The sequence below is a fragment of the Microplitis demolitor genome, chromosome 8, assembly GCF_026212275.2.
Source record: "Microplitis demolitor isolate Queensland-Clemson2020A chromosome 8, iyMicDemo2.1a, whole genome shotgun sequence".
Classification (NCBI taxonomy): domain Eukaryota; kingdom Metazoa; phylum Arthropoda; class Insecta; order Hymenoptera; family Braconidae; genus Microplitis; species Microplitis demolitor.
Genome location: NC_068552.1, coordinates 20196279 through 20213991, shown reverse-complemented (window position 1 = coordinate 20213991; position 17713 = coordinate 20196279). Strand labels below are relative to the sequence as shown.

The following is a 17713-nucleotide window of genomic DNA, read 5'->3' as shown; positions in this document are numbered from 1 at the left end:
TAATTTACACTTTTGATAATGTGCAATAACTGAATCTCTTTATTATCAACGATCAAGAACAATCTTATCAACAGAAGATTCAAATTTAAACTTTTTAATTTCCCGCCAAAAATTTGAAAGTCATTGTTTTGAATAAAATTTTCAAATTTTTTATTTTTTATCAAGTATCCATGTCCTGGAAGTCCTGGAAAGTCATTCTGACTATCTTCAAGATGGCGTCAAAAGTATGTATTAAAATTTTTTATGCAGCGTTTGAAAAAATTGAATTCTATGAAAATTTTTTCTAACACTTTTTAAATTAATTTAAAAATTTAATTATCTCCAAGCCCAGGTATCGCAGTGAACATCGAAATCAATAAATTTAGTTGAGAAATATCAAGGCTACTTTAAAAATTAAAATAAACTTTTTTGTCCTACTTCTAATCAATCATAATCATCGGAAGAAAAAATATAAAAAAAGAAAGTTTTGATAAATATATAAATCGGGAAGTAATAAATATATAAATAATAGAATAATAAAGGCATATATATAATAAGGTGTGGACAATGAAAACTATGTGAAGCGTTACGATAATGCCAAGCCCTAAAACGCACCTATGATATAAATAAAGGACTCAGGAGTGTCTTCACTAAAATTGATGTGCAAAACAAATTATCAGAATCATTTTTCACTCTTTCTTTTTTCTGATATCCATCAAATTACCAAATAGCATCAGCACTAACATTAAATCGATATAAACATAAACTACTTTACGTTATCAGCATTAGTCATTACTCGCTCCCATTACTATATTTCTTCATAGCTATTCTTCTATCATCGAAAAAATTTATGATAATAATTATGAAAAAAAATATAAAAAACAGGGTCAATCACCTATCTATGTTAATAATGTAGCAATCATGCGGGTGCCCATGTCATCGACAAGTACGATAATCTTATAAAAATGTAAAATAATATATATGTATATAAGTTTAAGACATGACCTAAAAACAGCCTTTTTTTGTTCGAGGACCCAAGGACATTTGGTGACGTAGTTACTGCGTATGTAAACACAAGAAAAAAACTGTAACCCTCTGGTTCATGTATTTATTCCTCGGACGTTGGATCAATATATACTACATGTATAATCAGGATTCAAGACCCTTGTGCATTAGCTCCGCGTATGCCAGTGGGATAGTTGAAACTCGTCGAAAATTCTACTACACACACAATTCTATAAATTTTGTTTTTAGTTTCCATTTGTATGCAGCCTTATGTATTAAACCACAAATTCATGTGCGAAGGGGCTTCCATTCCTTTGTATTGCTATAATCTGCTCATGTATGAGCACATACTGATGTATAGAACACATACACATTTATATTTATATATATGTATGGTTTGATATGTGATGCTTAGACTACATACTGGATATAAGTACACATATAGGATTTGTGTACATGTAAACTAAAATACGAATTTATCCGTCTTCGTTGATGTTGATGCTCAGAGGTATGCATTGAGTTATAAAAGGGCAATACATATATGCATATATGAAACTACGAACGGTAAGAAGTAATTCCACAATATATAATAATATATATACAATTGAAGCTTCAGAGACGTCAGCTGCGGATGAATACCTTCAAGGGTAGAAGGTAAATGTTCCGCATGGTCACACGTGTGTGCCCTACAGATGAATGGAACTCAAGAGAGTCCGTTGTCATAAAAAAAAATATATATATCTATAGATATGTATGTGTGTGTTGGGTATATACTTAAATATATAAAGGAAAAGTGATCGAATAAGGCCCAATTCATCCCGTATCATGGTTGTCTTATTTATTTATCCCGGTCTGCAATGAAACGAATGAAAGAAGGAGGAAAAAAACTAATTGTACGCGGGACTCATGAAAGAAAAAAATATTTTTTAAAAACTATATTGCGAGGATACTTAAGTAGTACGACGAACAAAGGGATATGAGTAATAAAAAATAGAGGATCTCGTTACGTGATTCGTCAATAAATTTATATTGCGCGTACGTCGTGTTATGCGTTTCAACTTCCTGCGAGTGATATTAGAATTACAATCAGAATTTAATTGTTGGTAAATTTATTTATTTCATTTATTACTGTTTTTTTTTTTTTTTTGTTATAATTAGATATTTAAGTTTTGAAATTGACCTTCAGGCTATGGATTAAATGAAATTTTATATTTCAACACAATGATAATGCGTCTAATGACAAAAAAACAGTATACCTAATTAAGTTTGTTGAAGATTATAAAAAAATTACATGAATTTAATCTGCTGGTTGCAGGCGTCCAGTCTACACGAACCTCGAACGCTGAATAGACTCCGAGTCTGAGTCTTTCTGCTCTGAGGTGGTGGGTCTTGGCATAACAATATATACTATATATATACATACATATATATGTCTTTTTATATATATATATGTATGTATACAAATGTACTCTTGGTAACGCTCTTTTCAGCCCCTCGCGCAGTTTCACGTTGTACGTAGTCTTCGGCGGTTGATGCACGTGTCACGCGGTTCACTCCGTTATTATCGTTGACATTTGACGAGTTTATTTATGTTTATTTAAATGTAAATTATTTTTAAAATACTGACTGAATTTTAACAATAATCGTGCCAATAAAATAAATTTATGTTGTGAAAATACAGTAGTAATAATTATGTGAACAGAGTCAACGCACAAACAGGTAATTTGTTTACACGTTAACTCGATTAAAGTATTTAAATATAAATTCAATTAAATTACTTATTGATAAATTTAATTAACATTTACATTTCCACGGATTAAAGTGTGTCGTCAGATAGATATTTTTATTTTTAAGGAAATATATATATGTATATGTATATTTACTGAAGAACGGGTCAGGGGTTAGCGGGTGAAGATAACAGGCGATTTACACGTCTCGTGTTTTACTTTTTTACTTAGACTTTTTTAAACAGATTACAAGTTTAAATTATTTCAAACAGTATTTTTGTTACCTCGTTCAGTTGAAAACGTATTTGTGGAGGTTTTAATATTATTTTATAAGATGTTTCCTCTTTTGTAAGTGTTTCTTTTTCCGTTAATTTATATTACTTAGATTAATTAATAAGATTATTATTATTTTTTCCGGCATTTATCTGTCTAAGTGAGATAAATTAATAAAAGTAATTGGCTAAGACCGAGAAAATTTTATTTGTAGGAAAGTATATTACTTATACTGTGTATTTTTTTTTTTCTCAAATTCTTTGTATTTTGTTGATAATAACGGAAGCTTAAGTTTAGTAGTTTATGTCTTTAATTGAACTTAATTACTGATCACCCGAGTATACTATAATTCACGTGAGTCATCACTAGTATCAGTGTGCTGGGAATATTATGAAGATTAAATTCTTAATAAATAAATTTTATTTTTTAAACATAAACGTTCAGTTTTCCTATAAATAGTTTTTTTTTTAAATATATAAAGTAAATAAATATAGAATGGCTGAATGTATAAAAGATTGTATCAACTACCGCGAAATTAAGTTATTTAAAGTCTCTATATATACCTTTTCGTATATTTATTTACAAAATAAACTAACCATTGGAGATGTGAATAAAACTTTGTAATTTTAAACATGACCAATTCTACATCTTTATTGACAGAAAATATATACTTTTTGGTATATAAACATGACCTGGTTGTGTGCATTATTTAGCATACAAAAAAATGTAAAAAAAAGTTGAATGAATGAAATGAGATGGATTCTTTTCATTATTATTTTTCGACTTTTTTTGCTTTAAAGGTTTGCATAATGATAGTGTATGTAGGGTAGATAGTATCAAAACTCGAGGGTGGGATGAATCATCGCAATAAAAAGCGTCTGGATCGATATCACGCTGGTGGTTTTCCTGCCAAGTTTACCGATAACTCGCACCAGATTTATTTAACAATTCTGCCTGTACTTTATCTCTTATTTTTTTTAATTCAATTTTTTTAAAGACTTTAATATACTTGCGATTGTTATTTATTTATAAACTTAATATTTTTCAGATAACATACCCGAGTATTGTCAAGAGCGAGGGGTTTTGTATAAATGAATGACAAACAATAAACAATACTGCGATAAAAAGCTAATGTAATAGGAACGATAGCAGAGTCAAGGATGAAGAATATAGTTGAATTTCAGCTAGCATGACTAAAAATATTACGAAAGCCATTTGTGTCTTTCTGCTGATCTTGGATATTCTGCAGGCAGTTACACTTGTCAATCATTACCCCGACGATGATTATGTCGTTGAACACGAGGTCTCTTATCACGAAGCCATTGCAAATGCCAGAAATCTCACCATTTCTACAGGTAAATTATTAAGTTATTAAGTTATAATAATTTTAAATACTGGGAGTAAAAAAATTTTTTTTGAGACTTTACCTGCAGTCTTTTGTTGTCACCTTATCTCTAAGAATAAAAATAAAAAAAATGCCGAGTCTGGAGTATAAGGGAACATGTAAATGCTCGTCTTGTTCTCAAATCACGTATCAAGTATCACGCGTTGCTACGGTCAAGATAGTACGAGGTCTTCTTTTTCATTCCTTCTATTCTGACAATAATGATCACGAGGATGAAAAAGGTGATCGTCCTTACAAAGACCATTAGATGTGTCTATATAGTCTGTACTCACTGTAAAATAATTGCCGTAGGTTACGTAAATGTCGGAGACTTTAATTAACTTTGACGCACGTATTATTATTATTGCGAGTGAATTTGTGTAATTAATGTTTATGTTAATTATATAAAATTTATTAGACATATATTTATGAAATTAATGAACGAATGAATGAATGAAGGACACGCTGAAGTAATAATCTGAGTAAAATTTATCTGCAGGTCCCATTCCTGGATGTAAAGCATGCACGAACGAAGAGATGACCTACTGCAAAGACGGAAGTGTTATTAGTGATCATTGTTGTTGTGACAGTAGTTACAATAGTAGGTATTTTTATTTTTTTCTCAAAATCAAGCAATAATTTACGATATTATTTATTATATATGTATATATATTTAATAATGTTGACAAATAATGTCTCGGCCTCGACATCTCACTCAAGCGTTTCCATATCATGGTTTTAATGCCTGTAATTTAGCCTTCGATTAAGAAAAACTATTATTCGTCAAACAATTCATGCATCGCATAGTCAATTAAAAAAAAAAAACAAAAAAAAAAAAAAATAGAAATTTAAAAAAAAAGTTGTGTCGACTTGGAATTTTTTTTTTACGATCAAGTGTTAATTCACATGTATCATTATTGTTATTACGATTGTATACTTTTATTTGGATTAATTAAATTTACTTTATTTATTTTATCTCACGTTACATTAAATTAGATCAATGATGATATCGCGATGATTTGTAAATATAAAATGAAATTTAGATAAAAATTTAATCGAGCTGATAAACTGATACATAGTATAGTTTCGAGTTTAAATTTTTATCTTTATCTTGAGTACAGATCAATCATGTTCAACATGAAGAGTATCTTGGTGCAAAAAAAAAATATAAATAAAATAAAAGAAGAAATACTGTACTATGTATGTATAGAAACGCATGATTGCACGCACCCACGACGCGAATAGAATAGAATAGAATGCAAGTCTTTGAAATGCTGATCGACTGCTTGCATTGCATCGACAAAACTCGACGGCAATGATTACTGGTCATGTAATTTTTTTTGTTTTAATTTTAAAGTTTAAATAATATTTAAATCAATAAATCAATCAAAAGTGGCAGTCGCTTCACATGTCAAATAAAAATAATAAACATTTTGTAGTTCTTTTTTTACAAGTCAGAGCTATAGCTTACAATTTTTTATCGTATCATGTTAATTTACATTGCCGTGATATATTTATGGTTTGAACTTATCCATAACTGATATTGATGTATATATGTTCGACCGGAAGTGTTTCATGTAAGGTGATATTGTGTATATGAATAGTGAGGCCTTTGTATTTATTTTAAATCGTAAACTTTTATTTTTTAAACCGTAATATATTTTTGAAAAATATTTTTAAGTTAAATGGTAATTTTAATTTTAATTTTGATGGTTTTTATTGTAGAAGTTATTCCGTTTGTGGAACATACTTGCCGAATAGGAAGACAAGCGTGTAAACCTATAGCCGAAAACTGCGCAGATTACGAGAGGCTGAGGGACTGCTGTTGTCTTTCTTACTTGGGTTCTGTGTGTAAGTTTATTATGATTAGTATTTTTTTTTTTATTAACGATCTCTTCAAACTTATAGAAGTTTGTTTTAAATGGCTGATAATTTATCACCGTATTGTATAATTTACAGGGAAGTATAGAGCCGGTGGAAGTGTCAACGTAAAACCAAGTCTATTAATAACTGCAGGAGCTTTATCGATACTTCATGTATGCCATAAGATGTACAATTAAATATTAAATTATGTACTTTAAGCCTAAACGTATTTTGTAAAGCATGCCTTTGATGTAATAAATTATTTTTTCAGTACAACTGTTCGTAATTTAGAATTTAAAATAATTTAAGCTGCAGTTTATTTTAAATAAATATTTCCATGGGAAATATAATTCTAAAAAAATTTTAATCGTCAGTTCTGTATAGAGTTTTGATGAATTTCATTTTTCAAAACTTTTGTAGATACTGGACACATAAAGTGCATGAAAATTGCAATTGCGTGACAAATCTACGAGCTATTGTCTGTTATCATTGCGCCACTACACGAGGATGTTACAATGACACGAGACATCGAAAATACCTGAGAATATCTTGTAAAAAAATGACTAATTTATAGAAGTTACATATGAGAACTCGGTCAAATTGATTATACTATTATCAAAATATAAATGATAGTAATTAATATAAATGAATAAATGTTATAATAATATTAATAATAATATTTGAATAATTGCATTACTGTGAAAGATTAAAAGAAAATATATTTTCTCACGATACAATTCATTCAAGTGATATATATATATATTTTTTATTATAGTAATAAAACATTGAATTAATCATTAAAAGGGGTAATGAATGATGATTGCTAAAATGTCTTGGGTCATTTGATGTATTAACGAAACCATGTCAGATAAAATAAAAATGAAATGCATTGATGAGTTCAGCACGTGTACGATTATTATTATTATTATTATTTATTTATTTATTATTATTATTATTATTATTATTATTATTATTATTATTATTTGTTTTCAATTTTTTAATCTGTAAATTATAAAATCATAATATTCAAACGAAATAATTTTCCAGAATATATGTACTTATTTATGATAAAGTATATATTTTATTTTAATTATAAATGTCCATATATTATCAATAAATATTAAAATATAATATAAATTTTTATCAATGTAAATGAAATTATGAAATATTAATATTAATATTTAATCAGAATTTAGAATAATTACGGAATTATAATTGTAAATTGGGTTAAATGAGATGTAATCTCATTGATAATACAATCTATTGAAGTTAACGTTATCTTTGAAACTACAAAACTTTTTTTAAAATAACTTCAAATAGTTTTATCAGATAGACTTTTGATTTAATTATAAAATTAATTAATTTATTATAATTATAATCACTTAATAAAATTCATTTGATTTTAGTATACTTGAGAATCATATAAAAGTTTAATTAATTTACTGAGTCTTGAAAAATTTTATTACACTGAAAGTACCGACACCTGTTTATTTATTAAATATAAATACAATTATTGTCAGGTGACACGTGCCGACTTTTTTTTTATGGAGCTCTTGACCTGATAGGGTTTTAAATTATTTAAACAAGTTTAAATGTATATAAAAACATACACGTGTACGATAGAAAGAATAAAAAAATCCAAGGTCAAATTAATCTGAAGTTTAATTGCGAATTTACCAAAATAGCTAAAGGACAAGATAAAATTATTGATTTTATTACTTATATATCTATATTGTGTTGTCATTCATATATTTATGTGGTTGATAATGAATAATAAAAAAAATATCAAAGTTCATTATTGATGAAAACGTAATATGAATATTTAAAAACCCGCAAAAATCGAATAAAATAAAATAAATAAAAAAAGTTTGCAACACGTGTCAGACTTTCACACTTACGATTAAATTAATTTGTTCCTCATTTTTTTTTCACAAGTAGATTCACGACCAATCGACCCAATTATCTTCATTCAATATTTCAGACATCTTAAATGAATATCGTCTCCTTTTTTTTTCTCTTTAAACCCGCTAATTCATTTCATAACTCAGATATATCTTCGCCGTACTTTATATTATCAATGCGTATCACATATTAAGACTTGAATCTAATTGATATACATCCTGATAATAAAATTCAAATTTACGTTTATCTAAATAGATATTAATTAAATTACACCCACCAGATAATAGCATATACTATTAATAAATTAATATCAAATCTAATAATAAATTTTATTTTTCATTCCTGAATCCTTCTAACCAAAATTTTAATCATCGAACTCTATTCTATATTTAAATTTCCTCAATAAATATTATTAGTAATTTATAAATTACATTTAATTGAATTTATATTATTCAACATTTAAATTCTTCAATAAATGTTTATATATATAACAATTTCAATAAAACGGATTTCCTCTTTCCTCTTTTAAAATTACACATCCCGCTTTCTTCTGGATCGTTATACATCCATCTGTATTTTAAAAGGTGTGTCTCTCCTCACGGTATTATACTTTTGGTATCAAAAAAAGAACCAGTTAACGTATTACGTAATAATTTTATACACATTAATATTAATGATAAATAATAATTTAATTCGCGTGACTTTCTGTCGCATTTTTTATTCATCAATTGTTTTTTTTTTTTTTTTTTTATCAATTTTATCTTTTTTTGTATAAGCGAGTACGAGTGTGTTGGTTTGGTCTTGAAAGGTCGTACACGTGGTTAAATAAAGATCTATTTCATCAGCTTCCAGCACCCTTTTATATTCTTCATAGCTAGTATGTCTAAAAAAAATGATAAATTTAATATTTTACATTAATTATTATAATATAAGTTACTTAATAAATTAATAAATCATTGTTACTTGTCAACTGTTACCTCAAAATTATCGGAGTAAAATCATATTAGTTGACACAGGTGTGTAATATGATAAAATAAATAGAAAAGAAAAAAAAAGAATTTGGCAGCAGCTAAGATGTCCTTTGATTTCACGCTGGTCCTGTTGTGAGAATTAGATAACTGTCAAGTCTCATCACAATGACGCACAAAAGGTATTAAATAAATTTTGCTAAAAAAATAATAAAATAAAAAACTATTGAGACGCACTTGGTGATTTGAGATGGACTCTAGTAGACTGGGCGACCTCGGCTCAATATTTCCAACTGCCACATTTTGCCTTTAACGAAAGAAGAATATAAATTTTTAAACATTTATGGTAAATTTAGCACACATGCAATTTATTACTTTTTAAAAATATATGCATCTTTTGTTAATAGATATTTTGAGGAGTACTGAACATATATTTTTCGGATAAAATATGAATAATAATAGCTGACAATCGAGATACCAATCAAACTCGATATGGAAATAGTGTGCAAGAGTGGGTGATTGAGAATGACAACGACGACGACGATGTAAGCTTAAACAGCAGCGAACAACAGGGACTCGGTCATCGTTTCCACGTGTATAATTCTATTGGCGGAGAAGCGAATCAGCGTCCGGTGCTCCACTGGGGGGTTACTTCTTCTTTCGTATATAAGGGCAGTATTTCAGCAAATCGAATCCAAAAGAATTTATCCATTGGGACTCATACTGCACTGATAGATAGATCCACATATAAATTTATTTTTTCCTCATTGTCTTTGTCTTACTCTCTCTGAGTTTGCCAATCTTTTAACTCACTCAGTTTGCCAATCTCTCGAGTAGCAGAGTCCGGAGGATCGTCAAGAGAAGTGGTGTGGGCATTCGCACACCACAACTTGGGTAGTATAAGATAATAAAAATCCCAAGTCAGAGTATCCTCGATATCTTTGCGAGAAGAGGAGACTACTTGTAACATCAGTCTCGTAGTGGTCTAGTCTCTACAAGTGACACTCTACGTCAATTATCTCTTCAAGTGTCACTAAAAAAATTTTTAAAAAATTTTTTTATTTGTTAATATTTTAATTTTAAAAGAAAGCGCGTATTTTGATTATCTTACCGTGAATTTAATTGTGAAGTGTCAAGTGATAACATTTTTTTTAATAATAAAAGAGTTAGGAGAAAAAAAAATTCTTAATCTAGGCGATTTATTTTTTTTTTTTTTGATATGGAAGTCATGAGCATGAGTACGTTTGTACCTTTTACGGGTTCTTGGATAACGTTTATTTTATTATTGAGTGTATTAGTTATATTTTTATCGCTATTTATAAAAAGAACAAAATTTCTTTATTCATTGAGGAACGTACCATCACCAATGGCCCTGCCATTGATCGGAAATGCCGTGCAGCTGAATTGCAGCCTCGAAGGTATGTAATGAAATATATATGTATAAATTTTGCAATGTAATTGAAATGTGAAAGTTTTAAATAAGAAAATTATACCCGTGGCAAGTACCGCACTGAGATGAGCTCCAATTCAGCAAGTAAAAGCACCCAGCGCACAAAATAGTGATGCAATGAAATTTCCGTCTGTCGGATATTATTCTCATATTGCATGCCTTTAGGGTCAATCGGCTTTACTTTTTCTTTTTCACCATCATCATCATCAGCAGCAGCAGCAGTAGCAGCATCATCATCATCATCTGGCGCAGACACGTGGACGAGTAAATAATTGACTGGCAAAGGAAGAAAGGCGAATAAGAGTCAATGAATAATAATACAAATAAAAATGAAAGAGGAAGAGAAAGAGAAAAGAGACAATAAAAAATAAAATGACATGAAGAAGAAAAGAATAATATAAAGAATGAGAATAAGATGAAGAATCAGGTCGAGGTCGGCTGGTGTGCATCACCGGGTAATCATAAATGCGAATCTTTTTTTCTCCATCGACAAATATTGTACCATCAATATAAGGGAGGAGACACACTTTTTACTCGGTCTTTCTTTTCTTCTTCTTCTTGTTCTTCATTAGCATTATCAATGCAACCACAACTTTTTACTTTCAATTTCGTTATCCTCATTTTTTCCATACAAATTTTTTCATAAATTATTTTTTATTTATAAAAATAAATGTTCGGATTTTTTTTCTTGTTTCATAGCTTCGCTATCGCGATTTTATTGCAATCATTAAAAAAATAATTTAGCGGCAATTAATTTAATACGGTTTCCATCGAGCATAAAGGAAAAATATCGACACGTGCCGTCGTAAAACGAAGTAAAAAAAAAATAGATAGACCTTGAATGCAGCTAGCTCTACTGCAAAAATGTCCAAGATTTTTTACGGTCAATGGCCGCACTCTGCTCTCTATCTTGTTTGCACTTGCATTATTGTACATCTCTTACTCTTATTGTCCAATACAAGTGAATAATGGCACGTGCAGCATACTTATATAGCGATGCCGCTGTTGCTGGTGCTGTTGCTGTAACTGGTGGTGATGCTACCGTCGGTCATCGTCGCAACGTTGACGACCGTCGACGAGGCCAAGGAAGAAGACAAGCTCACATATACCACCACCTAATTGCTGCAAGTGATAGATAGAGATAGGTTGTTCTTGTTTGTTATTATTGTTGAAGGCCTACTTGATGCCTTGGATTCTTGCACGAGGCATTCTAAGCCAACGACCTATGCAACGGGAATGCATTCGCATATTCCCATCATCTTAACACATTAATATATATTAATAGCATTACTGCACCCTCTCTTTTTCTTCTTATTCGTTTTCTTTATGTCACTTTTATTTCATCAATACCCACAAGCCTCAATTCCTTTAATTATTGAGGCCTTAATTTTTTAAATGCTCAATATATTTTTATTATTTATCATTGAATTAATAATCTATGCCTTATTTTTTCAGAATTTTTCCGCAAACTTCTTGAGTGGGGCAAACAATTCGGTGATATATATTTGCTGTGGGTTGGACCAAGACCTTTTGTTTTCGTTTACCGGGTCGAAGATGTCCAACCATTATTGAGCAGCAGCATTCATATCGATAAGAGTTTGGAATATTCTTATCTCAAGCCCTGGCTCGGTTACGGCCTTGTCACGAGTACTGGTAAATTAATATTTTATTGTCACACTTCACTTTACCTTGAACTTTTTTTTTCCATCAACTTCTTTTTACTTCATGTTTATTTTTATTTTTTGTTATGATCGATTTTATCTTGGACGATCTGATCAACAAGTTATTTAAAGAAAACATATTTTTCAAATGTATCAGACTACACATTGATCTATTAAAATCTCGCTTACATATTTATGATAATTACTTATAATTATTACCTATAATTATCATTACAAACCCGACGATCTGTTCCGGTCATTGAAAAATGATAAAAAAAAAAAAAACTACGATATGAATATTAATCGTTGGTCTGCGAGCAGGAAATTTAAAAATTAAATTAATAAAGTGCCGTTGAAGTTCAACAAGTAAAGTATCCTTGAAGTATATTAATTAATAAATTGGTAACTTTTTTGACGGATTTTTTGCTCGTCAGGATCTTTTGATTCTCGTCTGCTACAAAAGTATACACGCGGATGATCGCGACAACTATTCGCGTAGCCTTGGGCACAATAACTTTTAAGTAGAGAAAGAGGGAAGTTAACCAGGTGTCCAGACGTTAATGACCGGTGTTTTTAATGCTGGTATATCTATTTTTCAAATGAACATTCTCAATAATAACTACCTTTCTTTTTTGCTACCTCAATTATTATTATTTAAATATTTTTTTTACTCGTAAAAATTATCAATAATCATGTCGATGACCTGACAAAATGCTCTATTTGATCCTCATTAAATTACTGTTATAAAAAAAAGAAAAAAATCAGGCCTCGTTCAGTTTAATCCGGAAATATCAAGTTTTTGCGATCTTTAAGTTATGAAAAAACCACAAAAAGTTTACAATAAAAAAACATTGTTTACGTTAATAATAAGTGTCTAGGATAGCCGACATGCAATTACCGTTTATTTATTTTTAATTTTAATCCACGTGTAATATCGAGGTCACACTTAACTTAACAATTTATATATTTGATACATATATGTGTATAATCATCAAGATTTAATACAATAGATAACAACAATTATGATAATTTTTTTTAGTAAACAAAAACAAACATTTTATTTTCTTCCCCGTTAATTAATCGTTTATTTAATTGCATTTTTTAGGTGCGCAGTGGCAATCATTACGAAAAATACTTACACCGACATTTCACAATGGATTGCAGCAGCAATATTTGAAATCAGTTATCCGCGAAACGAAAACTTTGATTTCTTGTCTGAAAGCAGAAGTTAATAATGTGTTTGATATTGTGCCTTATGCGAAACGCGCTGCACTAGATGTTATTTGCGGTAAGAAAAAAAATTAATTATATATATTTTTATTTATAAAATGATATACTTTATTTATTGTAATTTTTCAGAAACTAGTATGGGCTATCAATTAAATTCACAAATGAATTTTGAAAATGACTATGTCGCATCGGTTGAAAAGTATGAATTTTTTTTCAATCATTTTGTTTACAATAACAATTTGCAATATTTAATTTTAATTTAAAATCTAATTGTTTTGTTTAGAATGACGTCTATTATTCAAACGAGATTTACAAATATTTGGATAGCAAACGACACGATATTCAATTTAACTTCATTGGGAAAAGAACACGGAAAAGCATTAAAGACAATTCACAACTTTGTAGATAATGTGAGGATTTATAAAATAAATAAATTGAATTTTTAAAAAATTTAAATCGTTGGGTTTTTAAAAATGATTAATATATGCCGGTAATAAATAATTACAGATAATAACGGAACGTAAAGCTCAATGGAAGGTTAACTATGATAATAATTTCAATAAATCAATGAATAATAAACAAGCGCTCCTTGATCTGTTGCTCGATCATTCGGAAAATAATATGGGCCTCACGGATTCGGATATACGTGATCAAGTAAACACTTTTATGTTTGCCGGACATGACACTGCTGCAATGAGTATTTCTTGGGTTTTATATTTATTAGGACGGAATCCAGAGTATCAGGTAATTTTATTGATGTAAATATTTTTTTATTTATTGGAAAATAAATAAACGGATTTAATTGCAGAAGAAAATAATTGAAGAATTTGATACAATTATTGGCAACGATGAATTAACGATGGATAATTTACATAAATTAACATGGCTAGAGGCGTGTGTCAAAGAAACTTGGCGATTGTATCCTGTAGCTCCTATAATTGCTCGTCAAATTTACAATCCCATTAAATTAAGTAAGTTATATATTCATGCGGATTAAATATGGAGTAGATTATTTTTTATTTACATTTAATCTCCTCAGAGTAAATTATAATTATTATTTATTATTTGCAGTGAATCACAACATACCAGTTGGCTCAACAGTATTGATAAATTTGTTTATGCTTCACCGAGATCCTAGATATTTTCCAAATCCCGAAGTTTACCAACCAGAACGTTTTTTACCAAACAGCCCAAAGCCGCCTCCATTCGCATACATTCCATTCAGTGCTGGATCACGAAACTGTATCGGATGGAAATTCGGCACCATGGTAGTTAAAGCCTCCATTTTATCGATATTACGGGCTTACGAAATTGAATCTGTCGACAGTTCAGATCAGCTAAGATTAATTTCCTCTATAGTTCTTATCAACAAATATGGTGTACGTATTAAAATTTCACCAAGAGTTTCACCCAACGGTGACAAACCGACCGTGATATCTGATGACTGTGCTGATGATTGAATTTATTAGTTGATATTATTAATTAACTTAAATTTATCATACGACTTATCTATTTATATAATTAATTCATAAGTAAATATAAAGAGATTTGTATGTTAATTTTTTTTTTAAGTGCCTAATATTTAAAGAAAAATTTTTTATTGTAATCGCGTATAGGTAAATTAATTTTATAATTTTTACAATAAATAGTGAATTTATATGTTTGATATTAATTATAATTTAAATATATACGAGTAGATAGTTAATTTTTCAAATTAATTAATAATACAAGTCATTACTTTTCTATTTAATCATATTAGTTTATTAATTATGTAAAGTAATTGATATTAGAAAATCAATGCAATTTATAAAAATATTAATGATAATTTTGTACGTAATTAGATGTGATAATTAACAAATAAAAATTTGTAATTTAAAAACTTAAAGGCAATTTCTAAATGGAATTTGTCAACCAATAAAAATAATGAAATATTTTCAGTTATTTAATTCTTCGCTTAATGAAAATCTCCTTTACATGCGCGTGTGTGCAAAAAGTAAATTTAAAAAAAGTTAAAATCAGCGTCACAACCACAACGTCAACATTAAACGTCAGTCTCGTGCGATCTTGCTGAGTGTTTACATCATTTGTAGGTTATTTTAATTTTTTTAAATCTCATCACTTATTTTTTAATTAACCGTAGATAAAATTTAGCAAAAATGAAAGTGGCAGCTGCAATAGGTCTAGTATTTTTAGGATGCTGTACCAATGTCATATTTCTCGAATTGTTAGTTAAGTAAGTTCTTTTATTTATATTTTATTACTTGTATTATTGCAAGTACGATATCGAGTTATTTTATTTTTCTATGACGTAATTTTTATATTCCATTAGATAAAAATGAAGTGATGACAAGTGTCATTTGTACGTTAAGATGTTAAGTAAAACATTAATTTATATTTTTTATTTATTTATTTTTCAGAGAAGATCCTGGCAGTGGAAACCTCATAACATTTTCACAATTTCTTTTAATTTCATTAGAAGGTTTTATATTCACATCAAAATTTGGAACTGTAAAACCTAGAATAGGAATTAAAGACTATATGATATTGGTATTTATGTTTTTTGTAACAAGTGTTTGTAATAATTATGCATTTGATTTTAATATACCAATGCCTCTTCATATGATATTTAGAGCGGTAAGTTTATTTTTAAATTTGAAATTTCAAATTTATTTAATTTCTAATTATTAAGAATAAAATATTTTTTTTTTTAGGGTTCATTAATAGCCAACATGATAATGGGAATAATTATTTTAAAAAAGAAATACGTATTCAGTAAATACCTTTCAGTATTTATGATAACTGTAGGAATAATAATATGTACAATAGTAAGTGGTAATGAAGTAAAATCAACTCAAAAAATAATAAAAGATGGAGTACCACCAACTCAAATGGAAATTTTATTTTGGTGGAGCCTTGGAATCGCCTTGTTGACCCTCGCCTTATTTATTTCTGCCAGAATGGGATTGTACCAAGAAGAACTGTACGCTAAATACGGTAAACATCCATACGAAGCTCTTTACTACACCGTAAGTCATTTTTTTACCAGCAATCATTCATAATCTGTAGATTAATTATCAATTAAATGTTAAATTTATTGCAGCACTTACTACCTCTTCCATTTTTCTTGACACTGGGCTCAAATATTTGGGACCACACGCTACTGGCTCTCAAATCAGATCCAATATTAATTCCAATCCTCGGAATTTACTCACCAAAGACTATTGTCTACTTGATTGGAAACGTTGTGACTCAGTATCCTTTTACATAATAATTATTTTTATCTCTAGTAAAAGAACTGTCAGCATGACTTGACAAAGTAGGCAATTAACAATTTAAATAATTTATGTTTTCTTTAATAAGTATATTAGATTTATGTGCATCAGCTCAGTGTTTGTGCTGACAACGGAATGCTCATCATTGACAGTAACATTAGTCGTAACTTTACGTAAATTTTTTTCTTTATTATTTTCTGTAGTTTATTTCCAAAATTCATTCAGCATTTACCATTGGATTGGTACAGGCTTAGTATTTTTAGGAACTATCATTTTTACCGAAATCGTGCCAAAAATACGTCAAAGTATTGCCGGGCCTAAGACCAAAAAGGTGCAATAAACTTTTTAAATGTAAATAGACTAGTAAATTTTATTTTTTAAGTAATTAGAATGACGATAAACTTGTAAATGCAATAATTGAATATTTTTATTGTGTAAAAATAACAAGACAATTTATATTAAATGAAGCGACCTTAAAAGTAATCAAGCTCTTAATGAATAAGCGTTATCACTGTCGACCTTTACGCGCATATTACAAGTTTAAAACAAAAAAATTTATCAGCAATAAAACTCCTGCATATTCAGTAAATAATAAACAGACTTATTTAAAAGCTTGCTGTAGATATAATTATCAAGGGAAAGAAAAATAAACTAAATCATGTGAATGTATATACGTTTATTTAATTTAAATGAAAACAAATGGGAAAAATATTGATATCATTTGTTATTAATTATTTTTAGAACAGATTGTATATTTACGTCCATAGGGAAAGGATTATTACTATTTTTACCAAACGACAATAGAATAAATAAATAATTGATTGTAAATACGTATTATAAGTCAATGTGAAGCAGATTTAGTCACGAGTAATTAAACAGTTGTTACTTTTTAAGAAGATTATTTTTATTTTTAATTTTATTTGTTATATATACCATTAATGTGCAGCCGAGTGATAGAATGTCATTCTCTTTTATTCTTTGGTTAATGTACAAAACGCA

General features: G+C 28.8%; 3 protein-coding genes across 5 annotated transcripts; all 3 read left to right on the top strand.

Annotated features, from left to right (window-relative positions):
• The first annotated feature begins 2332 nt into the window (after positions 1–2332).
• Positions 2333–7132, top strand: LOC103576693 (uncharacterized). Of its 2 annotated transcripts, none has more exons than XM_008557013.3 (5): positions 2333–2703; positions 4033–4339; positions 4868–4969; positions 6094–6219; positions 6328–7132. In XM_008557013.3, the coding sequence occupies exons 2-5, from the start codon at positions 4174–4176 to the stop codon at positions 6426–6428; spliced, it is 495 nt and encodes a 164-aa protein (XP_008555235.1). In that variant the 5' UTR covers positions 2333–2703; positions 4033–4173; the 3' UTR covers positions 6429–7132. The 2 variants fall into 2 exon arrangements, with proteins under 2 accessions (XP_008555235.1, XP_008555236.1); XM_008557014.3 differs by lacking the exon at positions 2333–2703 and adding an exon at positions 2824–3059.
• A 3197-nt stretch (positions 7133–10329) lies between these two features.
• Positions 10330–15042, top strand: LOC103576818 (cytochrome P450 4c3). The gene is made up of 8 exons (XM_008557210.2): positions 10330–10519; positions 12007–12204; positions 13318–13500; positions 13572–13641; positions 13726–13852; positions 13950–14186; positions 14251–14413; positions 14514–15042. Exons 1-8 carry the CDS (start codon positions 10330–10332, stop codon positions 14900–14902), a joined length of 1557 nt encoding a protein of 518 aa, XP_008555432.1. The 3' UTR covers positions 14903–15042.
• A 411-nt stretch (positions 15043–15453) lies between these two features.
• LOC103576694 (UDP-xylose and UDP-N-acetylglucosamine transporter) lies at positions 15454–17383 on the top strand. 2 transcript variants are annotated; one of them, XM_008557016.1, is made up of 6 exons: positions 15457–15528; positions 15594–15675; positions 15860–16076; positions 16154–16468; positions 16543–16694; positions 16811–17383. In XM_008557016.1, exons 2-6 carry the CDS (start codon positions 15599–15601, stop codon positions 17052–17054), a joined length of 1005 nt encoding a protein of 334 aa, XP_008555238.1. In that variant the 5' UTR covers positions 15457–15528; positions 15594–15598; the 3' UTR covers positions 17055–17383. The 2 variants fall into 2 exon arrangements, with proteins under 2 accessions (XP_008555237.1, XP_008555238.1); XM_008557015.3 differs by having other exon boundaries at positions 15454–15675.
• The last annotated feature ends 330 nt before the right edge of the window (positions 17384–17713 follow it).